At 38.3% G+C, this 18636-nt stretch overlaps 1 protein-coding gene across 3 annotated transcripts in view; it reads left to right on the forward strand.

Moving 5' to 3' along the window:
• The window catches only part of CEP85L (centrosomal protein 85 like), a 134878-nt gene that overhangs the window by 91672 nt on the left and 24570 nt on the right, over positions 1-18636 (forward strand). For all 3 annotated transcript variants that reach the window (XM_050972636.1, XM_030235936.2, XM_030235935.2), the window contains exon 4: positions 15738-15859. In XM_050972636.1, coding sequence (XP_050828593.1) covers positions 15738-15859 — 122 coding nt within the window. The remainder of the gene's footprint in view (positions 1-15737; positions 15860-18636) is intronic.

Below are 18636 nucleotides of genomic sequence, written 5' to 3' on the forward strand. Positions count from 1 at the left end.
GAATGGTTTTCTTTTGTCCAAGGTATATTTTAAACTACACTTTCAATATATGTGGTTTGGATAATTCTGTTACATACCCGGTATTCAGTTTATAGTGTATGATGAATGCTTCCCAAGATAATCTTTCTTGTCACGGTGCTTAAACTGAAATAACTTTTCTGTATTTCAAGCCTCTTCCAAACACTAATGGGTGGATTAGAGGATTTTTTTTTCCAAATTTAACATATGTCAAAGTTCATCTCTGAAATTTATAATTACTATATATTTTGAAGTATTTATCTTTCCTTTAAAACACAATTCCACATTTTTTCTTCCCTCCCACTTTCTGTGGCTGGAAACTATTAAAGTGATTTTTTTGAGAGCCCTTTATCTTTGTTTGGATAGGAGTAGCAGCTTGATGCTGCTTTACAGGTTATCTTACATATACTCTCCTGTGTTGAGAAGTGACAACATAGTGCATATATGGAGTAGGTTTTGTGCATTGGAGAAGTGAAGGATTTACTGGATGCAAAAGGATTAAAGCTGTCAAGTAAGAGCATCCAGCATCAGGCTTTCTGTGTGGATACACCTGACAGCATAGGCCTTTTCCTCACTGGGAAATTGCAGGATAAATGCAGAAACTCAGCCAAACTCTGAACACTTACAGATTGAGTTTTGACAATAATTGTTTAGCATAGATGAGTGCTTGGCTTTAAGCAAGAACCCAGACAGGGTGTGTTTTTTTGGTTTAGTTTAGGTTTTTTGTTCCCTGGAAGCCCTGCTGCAGTACATCATTCAAACCAGAGACAGAAGGGTTTTGGGGGTGATGTACAACCCTTTTCAAGTTGAGCTCTGTTTTTATTTTTGTAAATATGATTTAGCTCTTCTGCAAATTGGTTATATCACATTCAATGTTAGCAGCTTGGTTTTAGTATCATAAATCTGCCTGCTTTCAGTTGTCTTTTAGTATCAAGCCCAGGAAGTCTGGGGTCACACATTTCAGTTGAAAGTTAATTGAATATCTTTACAGTGAGGAGTTCTTCAGATGGTTCTTTACTGGTGCAAAGTGTTTCATAATTTACTTATAATGGCATTATTAATGTTATAAATCTCTCACAGTCAAGCAAACTGTATTTGGCTTTTTTATGAGGGAAATTTCATGTTTTTATTGTATGCTGTCATCCAAGAAAAGTTCTAGCATTGGATTGTTTGCTTTTTTATGAAACTTGTACTATTGAAATTCACCCTCTATATTTTGTTATGAAGTCCAACACCCAGCACTGCAACAGCTGCAGTGCCGTTCCTTCTTTTTACCGATGTAAAATAGTCATGTTATTTAGTTACACTACCCCAAATTGTTGGCTCTTTGTGTTAATGAATTGGAGCTTTTTAGAAATTAGATACCTTAAGAGAATTTGGTTTTGTTTGTGAGCTGCTGACACAGTCATAGCTTGGTCTCCATTTTAAAGTGATACTGATACTTAAATGTACAAATTAAGGCACTGAAAAATAGTAGGATTTCATCAGAAACATAATACACATTTTCTCTAAATGTCAGCTCTAATAAGAATTCTAAGATGGAAAATGTATTTGCTGAATAGCAATAACGCGTACAAGTTCTGACCACATGAGTGTTGTAGATGTTGTATTAATGTTACTTCTCTAAAAAAAGGCTTGTTTAGGAACACTCTCTTGAGAACATTTTTCTAGTTCAGGTTAGTTATATTCCCTCATGTAACTCATGGAGGTTTTGTTGGGGTTCTGAGGCACATGCCAAAGTACTGCTTTATGAGACGTGTCAAGTCTGACAAGAACAGACACGATTTATGAGCACATCATTGTGCTGTTTTCATTCACTCCTGGGTGAACAGGTCCAGACACCCGTGGATATGAGAAAGGAAAAGCTTTAAAAAAGGAATATGTGTTGAAGGTTTTGGTCTGCTGCATTTTGTTCTGGGGAACAAAAATGTGCAGCTGTTGCCTGCTTGACCTTAAATGGAGATGATCTGGTCTTTCTCCAGTGGGATTAGGAATCTACCACTAGAACATGTTTCTTCTCAGAAATTATTTAGACATCCGGTTGATGTTGGGTAATGTCTAAAAAGAGATGTGTTGTACTTCAGCATACAATCTCCTTTATTTAAATAATAATTGTTAGACTTCTGTTCACATTGGTAATAATTTCCTGGATTATTTCTTCCTTTCTTGTACTAGTTTTCAAAATTCCAGCTGTAGACACTGGCCACCTGTATAATCTCTAAAGAGTTTGAGATGTCACTGTCTGGTCTGCTGATAATCAGGACTGTATAGAAATGGACTGCAACCCAAGTCCAATTGTTTATAATATAAAGGTAAAGAAATTCAGCAGTGGAGTACTCAGAGTACTCCAGTGGAGTACTGGAGTCAGTGAATTTTTTCATGATGCTGCTGCAGTTTTCTCTCACACTGCAAAAGTGCCTCTGTGATCTCACACGGCGGAAGTTCTGGTGTTGGCACGTTTGGTTTAACAGTAACAAAAAACACACAGAAGGGAGATGTGAGTGCTCCCACAAATGTGCATTAACTTGTGTGTATATGGGACAGAGTAGCAGAGTTTGGTGTTGAAACTGAACTCTAAAATGAGATATTTCCTTTTTGTAACCCGTAGTTTTCTGGCCTGATTCTGTGATGGGTAATTGCTTGTAGTCATCCAGATATTACCAGATGTGGCTTACAAGACCCTTTTTAAGGTTCTCTAAAGAGAAAGGACCCAGCTAAAGTATCCTTCAGTGACATTTGTGTTGTGAGCCTAATACATCCTAAAGGAAAATGCGAGTTTTTCCCTCCTTTAAAAGTACAGAAAAATCAGTATTTTCATGCTGATGTGGATAGCATTCCAGAATCACCCCAGATAGGGTGACAGCTTAATCAATTGAGAGATAATAACTTTTTTAATCCATTTAAGGTTTTCTATTTGAATTTCAGAGATTTACGACCCATTTGCTTGTATGTTTTACCTGAAGCTTCCTTTAATGATTATCTGACCTCAGTGAATCTCACTCACATCCATAGTCTCAAATCTATCTCCTGGATTTATGTGGAGGAAGTTGCCTTTCTGAGGCTGCAGATGTTCCTGCTTTTGTGTAGTGAGACTTACGGTCTTTGTTAGCATTATAGGGAACAGCTCTGCTGAGAAATCTAGCTTTGCATCATGTTATTTTCCTCTGGGACAGGATGTATTTACTTTTCCTAACCATGGGACAGACATTAAATTAGTTTGGTCTTCACATTTTTTTCTTCTTTACAAGCAAAATGAAATTACTTTTTGAGGCAGCAGCTGATAAAGCATACCATTACAAAGTGATTAGGAAAAAGCACAAAATAAATTAATAGAAAACTTGATCTGAAATATTTCTCTTTTTGGGAATGGTGAATGCTCTGGTAGTACTAGTCAGCAGATTTGTTACTGACCAAAGACATTTTTTGAAAGGTCATCTTGAATGTTTTTGTTTCAGTTGCTGTTACTGGCGCAAACCTTAAACTATTAAAGTAGAACGCAGGGTGCAGAAGTGTGTCACGCCTGTTTATTGTCTTTGGTGCTTTGACCCAGTGCTAGAAGAGAAGGGAAACAAGAAGTTTTGCCTGGCTCTCGCTCTGAAAATTGGCTGTGTCCTTCGCCTTCCCAAACCCAATTAGGAAACATTTATTTCATGTGGAGACAATACAATTAGCACAAATTTGACCCATGTAGGTGGTTTACTTTGCAACAAAATATTGACAGCACAAAAAGCTGTGTTCTTGTAAATACCTGGTGGCTTTCACAGCTATGAAGTTTACCTTTTTGCCAGGTTAATGAAGGTCAAATAATTTACTAGTAGCAGTTATCTTCAACGATGCATAGTGTCTTCAAAATAGCAACATGAGACAGGATAGGAAATTCAATGATCTTCATTACAGGGAAGGTTCTTTATTTCTATGAAATGCCTGGGAACATTGTATTTTAGTGCTTACTGGTGTCCTCAATTGGTTAAGCTGAACAATGTGCTTTAGGTGGTGTGCCGAGATCCTTATACCTAAGAAACTGTGTTGAGTGTCTTTCAGATAAACTGTTCTGGGAAGCACAGAGATTAGTTGTGTTATTTGACATGTTGTGAGTGATAGATGAACAGCGGGACAAAGGCACATGAAGGAGAGATAAAGTTGGAAGACCACGTTTCAGTTGCCAAGTGGTGGTGCTGGATTATCTCCACTTGAAAGCATAACTGCAGAATTGAGGAGAAATGATTGGGCTTTAGCTTTTGCTGCTCCCTATCTTCAGCTGAAAGTTGACCTAACAGAAACACATAAATATTTCCCAAATGATGAATCTTTTGGTATCATTTAGAAGTTAAAAGATTCTCTTGTGCAGATTATTGCAGTGATCACCCTCAGGTAGTGTGGAGGGCAGCAGGTAGACCAGTGGCCTCAACGGGCATCTTGCCTCACGGGGGTCTTCATTCAGGTCAACATGGAGATGGCATAAATCAGACTTTTAAAGAATTTTCAGGCTAATTTTCACGTGGCCCTACTTTGAAAAGTGGGAGTCAGCAACATATTTCTTTCTCTTGCTTGGTATTACAGAATGATCTGTCTTTTCTTCACTACTTCTTTCCATTGCTCTGAAGTTGTTTTTTTTTTGTTTTTTTTCTCTTCCCTCTATTGAGTGACTACAAATAAGACAAATTCCCATGGTGAGCATCAGCTATCTATTGCTTTGTACCTTTGTTTCATGCAATTCATAGCTAAAACAGGGGGAAAAGCATTCAGCAAAAAAGCACCCCAGAAAATTAGGATCCTGAATTTCAATACCTGATAATATAAACTTCATATTTTCCTTTATTCTGTTGCAGAATGTGCCAGATAAAAACAGGGCTCTACTCCTTGGTTCAGACCAGCTTTGAGTAGCAAGAAGAGGTTTCCTGGTCTTGAAGATATTTTCTGATGATGTATTCTGTTTCAGGCAGCTGCTTTCTCATGGAAATTCTGTTGTCAGTCAGTGGAGCATGGAAGCTTTGTCAAGTGTATTGTCACAGACTGTTTTGTCTGTAGCTTCCTGACCACTGAGGTGATATGGAGAGCTTTTTTCCTGCTTTTATGACTCCATTCTTATAGAAGAAACTATTTGCTTTTTCCCTCTTTTTTGTGGCCTTTATTGAAAATTAATTGGTTCTGTGGTTTTGAAATACAGTCCTCTGAATCAATTGGTTATGTGAGTACTTGGTAGAACATTATTATTGACATCTCTGTGAATTAGAAAATGAAAACAAAAATAGTTCATTCTGAAACATGAATTTTCCCACCTTCTAAATGAGCCTACGCCAATCAACGCATATTTATTTTTCTTTAGGTAGAGATAGTCTCTTTTGTATTTGTTAAAAACCAGGATTTTGCTTACAAAATTTTCCACGCTAGAATCTGCTGTGTTTTGGTGCTCTTTGAAGAGACCAATTGTCTTTGTTCTTGTCTCAGTTTCCTCTCTATAGAATAAGTCTAGTTTCTTTGTAAGAAACTTGGAGACCTACAAGTGACAAGTACTAATTACTGATTGTGGGAACTCAGCGCATCACCTCGGATGCTCTGAGTCCCAGGGAGACCCCTTGGGGGGCTCAGAAGTCCTGGAATGTAGCCAAGAGCACCTGGTGGCTTGATTTTGACCCTTCAAGGGTCGTGCTATCAAAGCATGAGGATATGGAAGTTTCAGAGGTTTGGAATGGTGTACGGGCAGGTGTTTTTATAAAATAGAATATAGGTTTTAAGATTTGATGAAAATGATATTTATGTTTTTAGTGTGAACTTCTGCCTTTTCTGCCTATATAAAGAAGGTGCTAGGGCTCCCCGAGTTTATCTTGTAAGGAAGGAAAACACCTTCACACTCTGACACGGATGTTTGGATGCACCCTTACATCATACTGCTGCTTTTGCTAGAGACAAGTGTGTTTCAAGTACCCCTCATAAACTCAAGTGGAAAAGGTTCAATCTGGATTGAAGCCAAACAGTTCAAATATCCGTCACTTACTCCACACACAAATTATGTGACTACCTTCCATGGCTGTGTGGTTGCTGCTTTCACAAACAGTGCAGTGTTAAATTAACAACATTTCTTCTGTTTATCAGTGATGCAGATGTTTCAGGTTTGGATTTTCAAATGTCTGACTTTTGAGATTCCAGGATCTGATTTGCCAGAGGTGCAGAGCCTCTGTAAATGCATCTAAGATTCAAAGAGTCATGCAAGTACATGTTGTCTCCTTGTGAGTTTAAAAAAAGAAAAACAATTTTTTTTTTCCTTTTCAAAATTCTGGAGCAAGTGACTGAAATGTCTACTTGATGATGTGTCATATATGTGATGCTGTACAGGGATGGTGGTAGAATCCCTGCTTGAAGCAATTTAATCTTCACATTAGGTCCATGTGCTATTCTGCTTGGTTTGCTGGCTGAAACAGCTAGTTCTGTCTGGAAAGAATTCCTGGAGTTGAGACAGAAAACATGAGTATGCCTCTAATTTTCCCATCCATGGGAGTTTTTCAAAGTAGTTACCAATAAATGTAAATGAATTCTGTACTCACATTGTGCAGTGCTCTGATGGCCACAGATCTTATTAACTCTGCAAAAGACTGTTTTAGTAGAGAACTCAATTTGGTCTTCCAATCCCCACTAAGGCAGCTTTACTAAATCCCCCACTTGCCACTGTTTATAGAGTATTCTTGTCTTTTTTTCCTTGTTTTTTAAATCTGTGTTTGTGGTAATAAGAGCCGGAGAAGAACAGAGGTGTGCATGAGAGGATGTCTTTGTTACTGCTAACAATTTTGGTTTATCAGCCTAAAAGGAAGTGGAAAACAGTATTATCTACTCATTCCTTCCCCATCAGCTATAACATGCGCAGAAGTTGCATGTGCAGAACTTGAAGTACACGTGTTCAATAATTTCACTCCTTTTTTTCTGCAAGTGCTCACAGAGACCAGTTCTGGATTATTGTTTCTAAATAAAACTGATTTTGTGGGAATACTTGGATTTGTTCTAATATAAATTTTCTGAATGTTTCTGCTTTATTTTTGTGGGTTTTTTTTTTTGTTGTTGTTTATTTTAAACTTCAGTTTATTGTGCTGAGTATTACACGTATGGCTCATGTTTCTTGTCCTGAAAAGCTAAAGCAAATGGAACGCAGGAAAGGAGAGGCTCAGTTTGCTGTTTTAGGGGCCAACTCCCTTCACAGAATCTCAACAACTTCCACTTGAAAAATCAAGACCCTGGATAAAGAATTTGCAGAGCATCACTCTTCTCCAAACGTATGCTCCTGCTTCACATTAAATTCAGAGTGGCTTCTCTCTCTTTCAGTGTTTGCATGTTTCATTAAGAGAATTTGGTGCTCTGTGCTTATAAGGTTTTTTTTAAGTTTTCTTCTCCAATTACTGCGTAAGTATGGGTTGTTCGTTTTTTTCCTCTAATATTCACCCAAGTTGCACTCTCTTTTTGTTACCTTCATGTTACAGGAGGACTCCTGTTAGTTTCTGTACAAGATTGATGGACAGCTCTGCTCATCCTTGCAAAGTTTGTGCAGGCTGGCAAAAAATAGCTGCTTTTTTGATTGCTTTCTAGGTCCCTTTTTCCATCCACTTTAGCCATGAGCAGGCAAAATAAGTAATCATGAGCAATAAAGATTGGCATTCAGTAAACTGGTATTTGTAGGAATTAACAGTGTACGTTTAACTTAAAGGTTTTTATAAACTATCAGAACTTGGTTGAGGATGTCGATTTTACATGTCCTTCATGATTTATTTTTGCCAACTGTTCCTTTTTTCTGAGCTACTTCTGTCAGTTAGTACTTGTCACTTGTAGGTCTCCAGGTTTCTGACAAAGAAACTAAACTTACTCTCTTCTGTCTTACTTGTACAGTTCATAAGTTTTTGTAATGTTGTAATGAGTAACATGCCCTGTATGTATTGAGCACATAAAACAATAGTCTTTTTGAATAACTGTAGTCACTTTGCTTTCCAGGACAGAATAAGAAACAAAAAGAAATCATGAATTTACCAATGAAACTTCAACTAAAAGTTTAAAAAAAAAAATTTTGTTCTTGTGGTGCCTTCCTTTCATCTCCAGATGTTTAATTTTTTTTTATAGTAAAGAACATTTGAATTTCAATGCAGTAGGAAGATAAAATGAACACTTAATAAAACAAGTGCTTCTATACTTAGGAAAGACCCAGTTGTTATCAGTGGAAAATTCCAGGCACTGTTGCTTTTAACGTCATATTAAGTGGCACCTAGAAGTGTTTTGTGTTCATAACATTTGCCAGAATATAAATGGAAAGGATTTATGACAAAAATAATATTGGTGTTGCATGGAGTACGAAGGAATGTTATAAGAACACATAAAAGCAAGCAAAGTGTGGTTGTTCAGGGGAAGATAAGCAGAGGAGGGTGTGTCATTATCCCGTATGCAACTCCAGCAGTGCCAGTTTCATCCTTCAGGAACATAGGGGCTTAGGGGGCAGAGATGAGGAGCCAGGAAAGTCAGGGAGGACTGCTGAGTCGCTGCAGCCTCTTCTAGGAGGCTGCCCTTGTCTCTGCCCTAACAGCATGCATCCCTAGGGATTGTGCAAACTCTTTCCAGAGTTAATCTATTGCTTCTTTGTCCTTGGAGGCTTTTGCACAGTACCATTGGGGATGCTAGAAAGAACAAAACCTTGCCAGTTTTAATTGGTGACCAGAATTCCAGTTCCCTTCCCTTGCAAATCCCCTGCTGTATTTCTGCTTTATTCAGGATCCCCTGCTGAATGCAGATTCTGAACACATAAGGATCTTACACATGCAGTCTCTGACTGTAGGCTAGGACTGTGTTCCTGGTCCTCTGTGGGCTATCATAATTCATAGAGCCAACACAGAGAGGATTATTTGGAAAATAAAGTGCATATTCTGTTATGCCATCTTCATGTGCAAGTTCCTTTTCTTGAACTGACTGCTTATCTAAACACCAGGTCTTGGCCATTAACTTAACAATGTCATTGCAACTGGATGATAGGGGTTTTTTCAGAAGCTTGGAAGATACTCAGTCTATACAGTGATACTTTGGAAGAGTTTGGCAGTGCCTGTAATTGAGATAATTCAGCTTGTGGTCATGTTCATACTAATCCAGCACAAAGCTGTGCCACTGCAAAATGTGTTGTCTTGTACACTGCTTTCCCACTTAAGAGTGTGTGCTAATGCTAGATCTTGCATGGCCTTCAGTGCAATGAATCTGATAAGAGTCTGACTGAGATGCAAATAACCTTCATGTGTGTGGGATGGGGGGAAGAGTGTGGGACTGGGGCTGTCAGGAGGGAGCTGAAAGGTATGAATGTTTGAAGTGGTGAGAAAAGGCAGGAGAACAGGCCCCCTCCCTTTGATAGCAGTGCACATTTATGCCACATTTAAGTGACCACACGGTTGCTATCAAAACCCTGTAATTATGCCATCAGTAAAAAATCTCTGCTTGTTTTTTATTTATTTTAGATTTTTTTCCCTCCATGGTGAATAGCTACTTGACCTTAGCTTTTGTTTTCTCCCATCTCTTGTCGTATCCCAGCAACCGTGTACTTGCTATGCTTTGCTCTTAATTCATTTGTAAGCTGTTGTGCAAAGGGATCATGTCTTCCTCCCTTGTTGTGATTATCAGACCTGACCTTGATGAAGTTCAGGAGCCTCAGCTGCAGTATAAACAATGTTGGGGAAGAAGTAAATATACAAATAACAGTAAACTGCAAGATCGTCAGATTCCTCCTAGGCTTATGAGAGTAAAATCTGTGAGGTCTGAATTAAGTGTGTTGCCCTGTGTGCAATGGGGATTTCATTTGTGAGGGAAGTTCGAACAAATGTGTTAGTAAAAGTGTAATGACTAGAGGGAGTAGTGCCTTTAGGAGGCATGTGAATGCTATTACTGTTTATTCTTCTCAATTTTGAAAGCTTTCCACTTTCTCCAAGTTTATGATGATAGTGGTGGTGTCTGTAAATAGCATTAGCATTTTAATTTTTTATTGCAAAAGCTTTAAAAAGTAATACAACAGATGTAACACCCATGCAGTTCAGCTTTGGCTATGTATCTTTGATGTGATCCCTTTTATAATGAATTTTAGTTCTTGAATTTTATTTGATGAGGCTGGTGCCTAACTGTGATTATTCTGCCTGTGGCATAGTATAGTCAGTGTGTCTTTAGACACATGAATGCATTATTTAATCCTAATTCAGAGGAAGTCCTGATGTGTCATCAAGTAAGGACTGGCTTGCCCTTTAATTCCTAAGCTTCATCCAGTGCAGATTCTAAAATCATAAAATTTGGATCTTCTCTCGGTCATTTGTGATATGCTTTTGCTACTTTTCTCCATCTCTTTAGTTGGTTTGATGGACTTTTTTTTGTTGTTTGCTGGGGGTTTTTTTTTGTTTGTTTTCTCCTGATACTCTTATCCCAGATTGCCATATCTCAAATTTCATTCCATCAACCTTAGTTTACGTGGACTCTCAACCTAGGAAACAAGGTATTTGCTGTCTGATTTCATGTCTCTTCAGCCTTTGTGATGTTTAGCTCTTTATCATAAATCATTCTAAGCTTTTTAGCCATGAAAGTTTCTCTTCTTTGGACTTGTTTTACTGTTCCAGTGACTTTCTGATTCCTTGCATTGTACCACCAGACATACTCTAGCAACTGGGTTTATGCCAGAGCTGTTTAGAGTCACTGCTTTATCCTTTCCCTTACCCCCTTTTTCTGTAACCTGACATCCCATATACAGGCAATCCTGAACTTGCATTAAGCTGATTTTCAGGCAGGTTAAATTGTCATCTCTGTCAAGTGTATTTTCCCTGTTAGTTGTGGTCTGTCTTGTATTAACTACTTTGCAGGCTGCCTGTCTATATAAAGTATGTGTTTGGGATTTTTTTTCCAAACCTTACTGATTATTATTTTGCTGTTGGCAGTGCTAACTTCTCTACAATACACCTGTATTTTTGAGTACCTCACCATTTGATGGTGTTTCAATGTTGATTTTAATAATGGTTTTCATATTAAAGAAATTCCCCAAAGCACACCACAAACCATGGCTGGAATAAAAGTGCAAGGGCATGATTAGATGTTCTTTCCCCTGTGACTGCTGGAAATTTGTGAAAGCATGGCAAAATGTGATACAGCCTAGGTGTTGCTGCCAAGAATTGTAGTGATTGTATCCTGCTGAGCAGAAACGCTATCTTCCCTAAAAGGCAAAGATGGAGCAGAGTTGAGCAGTAGGTGGTGAGGTACAGATACCACAAATTATAAATTCTTGTCTGTAGTCTTTTTTCTGCCCCGCTCAGAATCTTTTACAGTGTGGAGGATTCAGCTTTGTAGCTGTGTTTCTAGTGCATTTCTGCAATGCACAGCCTTTCTGTATAAATCATTCCTTAACAGAGGGCCTTATTCCATGCTTTCAGCCTTCTGTAGCTTTTCCTGTGTGACAGCCACCATCCTTGTTGTGTTTCACCTACAAAAGCATGAATGATCTTTTGAGATTTGTCTCAGTTATGGGAGCTGGTCTGACCTGAAATTGATCTTAGGAAGAAATCTGTGTGGGGAGGAAGGGATGGGTGAATTGTTTTTCCTTACCCACTGTAGGGAGCAGTTACAGAGCTCTTCAGTGACTTCTGCTCTGCCTGTGCAGATTTAAACCTTTTCCCATCACAGGTGACCCATAGGCAGGAGGCATCTCCATGCAAAAGTGCATTTGGGCTTGCTGCTGCCACCTCCACCTCTTCTTTCTCCCGCATTATCCATCCAGTGATGCCCCTGAGGCACAGCCTGAGCAGTCACCCATATTTGTTTCCTCAACTGTCAAAAAAGGAATTCTTAGCTCCTGCTAACATTGCTTGTGTTGACTCTTTGCCTTGGATTAGCTGTGGATGCAAGGAATTCTCTTTCTGTTGAGTAATGCCTGTTAAATGCAGCAAGAGAGGAATAATCTCTATGGACAGGAGCTTATGATAGAGTTAGGGCAGTGTAAGCAGTTGTCCAGAAGGAGTCACTCACCTGGCATAATTCTTGGTGCTCTGCTAGTTGTTAATAATGGACTGTGAAAATTTACAGTTGTAGTATGGACAGCACTAAGTTATTTAAGCTGTGACTTTAATAAAAAAACCTTTTCAAATCGATTATGGTTTTTGGGGGGTTTGTTTGGTTTTTGGGGTTTTTTGAGATTAAGTATTGTGCTGGCATTTTCAGACTTTTCCCTTACTTTGTGATGTAGTAAATGACATCATTTGACATGATACAGCATGTTACACATGGAATGCTGGGCTACTCTGTGTGCTGAGACCCTGATCTGTTTCAGGCAGAAACTATGGGCATGTTTGAGAAGATAATTTTAATTAGCACAATTAAAAACCCAGCCATATTTGATCTAACTTATCTAAATGTTGTTATACTCTGTCCACAGAAAAATTGTTTTTCCACTGATAATAAGCATTAAACTATCAGTCAGCAATGTCTGTTCCAGCAGTATTTGCATCTAGGTTAGTACAGCAAAGATTTCTTATTTTATTTTTTTTCCCCAGCAGCTGACTTGGCAAACCTTCAAGTCACTGTTGAGGCAAAGCCTCTGTCACAAAACAAGCTAGTGAGGACCTTTGGATGTCAGTGTGCAAAGGATACTGTTCTAACTGAACACATGTTCTCAGGACAAGGCTGATACTCTCAGAAGAGGTGCCAGGTGACAAAAATAGTTGTATTTTGTAGGACAGATAGAAAAGAATGCTGTCTCTTTCCAGATGGTATTTTGTTTTGTAGTTGTGGACGATTCAAGTTAAGGGCTTGGAGTTGTGGATGGCTTTCTAAATATGACTCCTGGAAGTGTATCTGGTCTCACTATTTGGTTTGATATCCTTAGGAGACAAGATACTCAAACGTAAGCGGACTGCCTGTGTGTTACCACACAATTCAAAGCAGCTAGAAAGCTCTTTGTAGTAGTCAACACCATGTGCTCATAAATGAGTGAAGTGTCTTGTTATTTTGGGAAGTGCTAAGAAGTATTTTTAGTATATTCTTTTTCTTTTTTTTTTTTTTTAATTGGATAAAACATGATATCAGAATCAAACATTTCTGTTTGTTTTCATTTGTTCAGAGTGAAAAAGAGAAGCACCCAACTTTAATACAAAGTAATATTTTATTTGCTGTTATATATGTGTACACAGCATGTATAAACTCCATAGGATTGGGTATATTCCAAAGTTAAAGCAGCTCAGGGAGTAATCTATGGAGGCTTTATGTTTTAGATTTAATACAAACCCCAAACTAACACACTGTTGTTGGCATATATTTCACAAAATATTACTCTGTTCTTAACTTTGCAAAACACATTGCGTTGCTTTTCAGCAGCTACAGTATTTGACTTGTATACTTACTTATGGTACCAAATTTGAAGGGGTTTTTTTCAACTTCAGTGCAAATTAATGTTTGCAGAGTTGCTAGATTGAAATAAAGGGTTTGCATTGAAGAATTTTCATAAAGAAACCACCAGTGACTTCCAGAATGTCTTCATTCTTAAGATAGGTGTGTATTTAAATTGCTGTCTTTAATCTCTTCATTTTTATAGTTCAATTTTAAAGACAAAAATAAGCATTCTCAGTACATTGATTTGGCTCTATAAAGCCATATATTTCCTGTTTATCATGTCAAATGCACGTAAGTTTTCTCATGAGTTTTCTCTTGAGTAGAGAAAGAAGTTCTGGCTCTGAATAGTAAAGATCAAATCCCAGCTGCAATAAGGACTGTTTCTTTCTTCTCTTTTGACTGTAGTGTAATGGTGTTGAGGTGGATATAGGAAAGCATTCATCAGCACTATAGTGGGAAATGCAAAGGAAAAAAAATTAATAACATGAAGTCCAGTGATAATTCCTGATGTTGTCACTTTGTACTGCATGACATGGCATCAGTCACTGAGAGACTTTAACTGGTTTAATAGGTTTGTGCTGGTGCCTCTCAATTCAGCCAGTCATATGTATAACTAATACAGAACAGTATGTGAGAATCCCAAGGTATTCTGTAAGCACCAAAGATGACTTTGAAGTGATGCGGTCTGGATGGAGCAACCCAGGCAAAGTAAACTTTAAGCTGTAAAGACTCTACATATGTGCTACTTACAGGAGGAATCATGACTAGGAGTCTTTCCTGAGTTCATTAGATCACTGCCAAAACCAAAAAAAGTATTATATCACCAGTTCAGATTTTGGTTTTAATTGGTGTGCAGTATTTAATGTGTAGAACTTGTTGATGGTTTTTGTGGTCAGTTTTTGTTTGTTTGTTTTTTAATCATTCATAACGGATCTTACTATTGAAGCTCTCCAGTTTGTTAAGCAAAATAAATATTCCTGAAGCAGATAAATTGGACCTGGGGGGATGGGGGGTGAGGTGGGTGCATAACAGTCTTGAAAGGTTTTTAGAAATTATAAGTCTTGTCATCTTACCTGGTTTTAGGTTATAAATTAAAAGAGAATAATTGTGCAGGAATGCATCATTGAGCAAGCTAGGGATTGAACTGAACTAAATTAAAATGGGAAGAAATACTTTTTAAAGTTACAGAAGAGATTATAGTTGTGAGGAATTGGCTCCTGACTTTAGTACCTCATGGTATTGGGGTTTAAGCAATGAATTCTTTCCTTTCAGTTTTATAATTCACAGTAAAACTTTGACCAGAAGCATGGAGTGCTTGGCAATTGTTTACCTTCCTTTAATTGTTCATCATATGTCTTGGTCTTAATACAGTTTATTGTAATTTCAGATTAAATTTAAAACATTGTGGAGCTATAAAAGAAAAAAAGACCTTAAAGTACTTTTCTTTTTTAATAGCCATGTTTTCACTTTTTTTGCCTTCTGCTCTTTTTCAAAAACATAGACAACATTGTCCAGGACGCCTCTCAGAAAATAAGGACAGTTATCTTTTTTCAGTGATTCAAAAAACTGGTGAAAGATTGAATGATACTGATGCTGGGACCCCTCAGTTTGATCTCAGAAGCTCTAGCTTAAACCATCCCTTATGTGAATTCCTGATGCAAATATTTGTAATAAATTTGTAATAAATGCTTTCTCGATTAAATGTCCCAGGTTTTTACTTTTCTTCCAAACTATGATGTTGTTGGTTCATATTTAGTTCAGTTGTTGCCTTCAGTTTTCGCGAGACATGGAGCCTGGCTTTTGTGAAAATTAACAGAAAACCTGAAACCTGTTACTTATGAAGGCTTTATTCTCTTACAATTTAGCCAGAATTATATTCCCATGTTCTGTATTTTAAGTGCACACACATCAAGGGAAGTTTCCCTTTATCTGTAAAGCAACGTTTGGGGTGGGAGTTGAGCAGGGCAGTGCCAACTGTTACCTGCTGTTACCAGTGGGTCTGAACTTACCCAGCCCTGTCCCTTCAAGTGCTACAGGGATTGCAGCAGGATATGATATGAACACTTTGTGGTCTTCCTCTTGATGAGGTTGTTAATTCTAAGTGAGCTTTTCATTCCAAACTGCTTTCAGAGCTATGAATTGTTTAGCAGAGAAATTATCAAATCTGTGACACTGGTCTGAAGTTTGTTTCCAGAAATTTGTTTGTAAATCCAGTTTTGTACAAGGCAAATCTGAATTAAACTGAAACACAGTCCTTAGTTTTCTGTAAGAGCAAACCATTTTGGAAATGCTGTAATATGAAGCACAGTATTTACTTTCACTGTTTTGGGGCCTAATCCTACAATTGTTTTATGCAGGTTTCACCTGGAACATCTCGTTCAAGTTACCCAGTTACCAGCTATCAGGACTCCAGCAACTGGGAATCTCTAATGAAAATTAAAGAAGGGCTGCTAAGACAGAAGGAGTTTGTGATTGATAGGTAAGTACCCAGCTCCTGCTGCATTAATTAGATTTGATGAAGTAAAAGCTGGCTTTCAGGAGAGCTACTTAGTAAAGTTGTTAGGTTTCAGTCCAGCCACTATTTATGCACAAGTATGTAGGAGCTAGTCCTGTTAGGAGAGAAGACTGGCAGCTGGCCTAAAGTCTTAGACAAAGTTGGAAATGTATTCAGGAGATTTAATGCCTCTGGACTGGAAAAGGAACAGTGAGCCCAACAGCCACTTCTGCTGTCAGGTTCCCCTCTTAGTTTCTTACCAGGCTATAGGTTTGTATAGGACATCTTTCTGCTTTTAAGATCCTGGAAGTGACTTCCAAGATGAAAATTGGTCAGCTGCATTGTCCTGATTTTCTTTTCCACCACAAGTACAGAAATATTTGAAGCCAGGTGATAAAGCTTTGAGAAACTGGCATTTGTAGTAATATTCAGCAGTAAAGACCTATTCAAGTCCTCATACAAATTGTTCCGATTAAAAAAAATGAAATCATTAAATCCAGAGTCTTCGTGTCAATAAATATATAAGCTTGCATTAAAATTCCTGTCAATCTGAATGGGCCTTAATAGCAACTCACTGCCCAAACTCACAGTTTCTAGTACCAGGAGGATTATGCTTGTGCAGGATCTGTTCATTCCTCTATTGCAACAGAATGAGGAATTGCAGTGGCTGAAGGTGTTTCTGTCCCTTAGCACTCTGGCCAGTAGCTGTGGTGGCTTTTCAGCAATCACTGAAGTTGTCACTGGGCTCCCCAGTTGGATGTAGGATGTTAGTGTGTGTTTACCTGCTGCTGCAGCAAAGATGAGATAGTTAGGAACTGAGGTATGGGTTCACCATCCCACTCTGCCAGCTCTCCTGCAGAGGTGGTGATCTCCCATGGGGGTGGGAAGTTAAAATGGAAACATCTTTAGCTGTTGTTTACATCTCCTTTGTCAGAGCATTTTGACCAGCTGCTCAAAGGCCATCTAAATTACTGTGGGTTTTTTTTCAGGCTTGCTATGTCAGTATTAATGCTGCAGTAGCAAACCTGCAGCCCACCTCCTGGGGCCCGGGCTGCCAGAAGTGTTTGTGAGTGCATTGCTCATGATGGCTGGGGTGGTCTTCAGTGCCTCTGCTGGGCTTACCATCCTGTGCACTCTACATGAAGGCTTGCTACACACTGGCAGATAAAAATGCCTTTAGTGTTGCTCTTCTCACGCTGAAAGTGTGTTTACAGTTAAAGGAGAAGTTTCTGAAGTGACTGTTTGCAACCTGGCTGCCTGCTAATGTTACCTGATACTGTCCTTGTGGAGGAAGAAAAGCTTTTTCTTGATACCAGGCAGCGAACTGGCTCTTTTTTTGTACAAGTAATTTCTTTTGTGTGACTTTCTGATAATAAATACAGTTCTTTCAGGATTTCTCACCAGAGGTCCGTTTAGATAATTTCTTTTCATTCAGGTGAAAAGGCAAAATGGAACAGACCACATAGTGATGTTACATATTCAAGTAGATACTTGGTGTTAAATATTGTCATTTGTAATAATGCAGTGTAACAACACATCACAGAACAGCCTCTTCTTTGAATATTGAATTTCCATTTGAGCAAAATATTTGCCTCAAAAGGTATTTTAAAATGAAATAGCAACATCAGTGGATTTGTATTTTCAAGATTAATACAAATCGATGTTGCATATTTACAAAGTTTTAAAAACAGATTGTTTATTTTATTTTTTTTTTAAGAAGAGGTAGTGATAAATAAAAGTACTTTTGGTTTCACTCATGAAGAAAATGTTATGTATCTGCTGTGCAAAAACTTTGAAATACAACTCCATTAAGAAGCACTAGTGTTACATTTCTCATTAGATGGGGTGTTAATAAGGCTTAAGTGTGAAAACTACCTTTCTTCAAGGCACAAAGCAGCACTAAGTGAAAATGTGGTGCTGCCTGTATTTAGCACATGGGAGCACAGGGCCTTCTTGCACTGAGCTTCAGAATGGTGTTTGGGAGTAAACCTAAGTATTCCAGCTCTTGGTTGTCCTGAGCTTAATTAAACTTCTTTTCAGAGTTTGAATTTCTTTGGGAATAGTGACACAAAATTAAAACAATAAAGTTTACTTAAGTGAAGTTAATTCAAGATGATGGTATCTAAATTTTTGCTTTGGGGAAACGGAGAAGAAAGTAGTTTGTTGAATGAGGTTAGGTAGGAGGTGTTTGCTGAGAGGGCTCTTTGTACATGTGGTTGTCATGGAGTTATAAAAGGTGTAGTCTCCTTAAGCCATATGCTGAATTTCCAAACTGGTAGTTGAAAGGACAGAAGCCCAGGAGAGCTGTGTTAACCTCCTGCTGCCTGGTAGCCAGAGGAGTGGGACAGCAGCTGACGTGCTGCCCCAGACCCAGCTGTTTGCTGCTAGCAAGTACAAGGAACAGCTGGATGGAAAGAGGCCCACCAGAAACACCTCCCTCTTGCCCTTGTCACCAGCCTCCCTTTTATCCACAGGGTTATTAATCTTTTTTTTTAAGGTTGAACACTCTTTTGTTGGGAATTGTACTGGTGTCCCACTTATTGAGGAAGTGGAGGAGATTAACATCACACATCTTGTTCTTCATAGCAGTGCTTAAATCTGTTGATAAGTAGGAAATGGATGCTGTGTACAGGGTAGTATCTTTAGGCTGTTGTACCTTTATCTTGTTAAAAAAGGGAGAAAGAGCAGAAGGAAAGTGAAACATGCTGCCTGCTTTCCTTCTTTCCACACAAAGATAAAAAGGCAAAAAAAAAAATCAGCCC

The sequence above is a fragment of the Serinus canaria genome, chromosome 3 (genome assembly GCF_022539315.1).
Source record: "Serinus canaria isolate serCan28SL12 chromosome 3, serCan2020, whole genome shotgun sequence".
Classification (NCBI taxonomy): Eukaryota; Metazoa; Chordata; class Aves; order Passeriformes; family Fringillidae; genus Serinus; species Serinus canaria.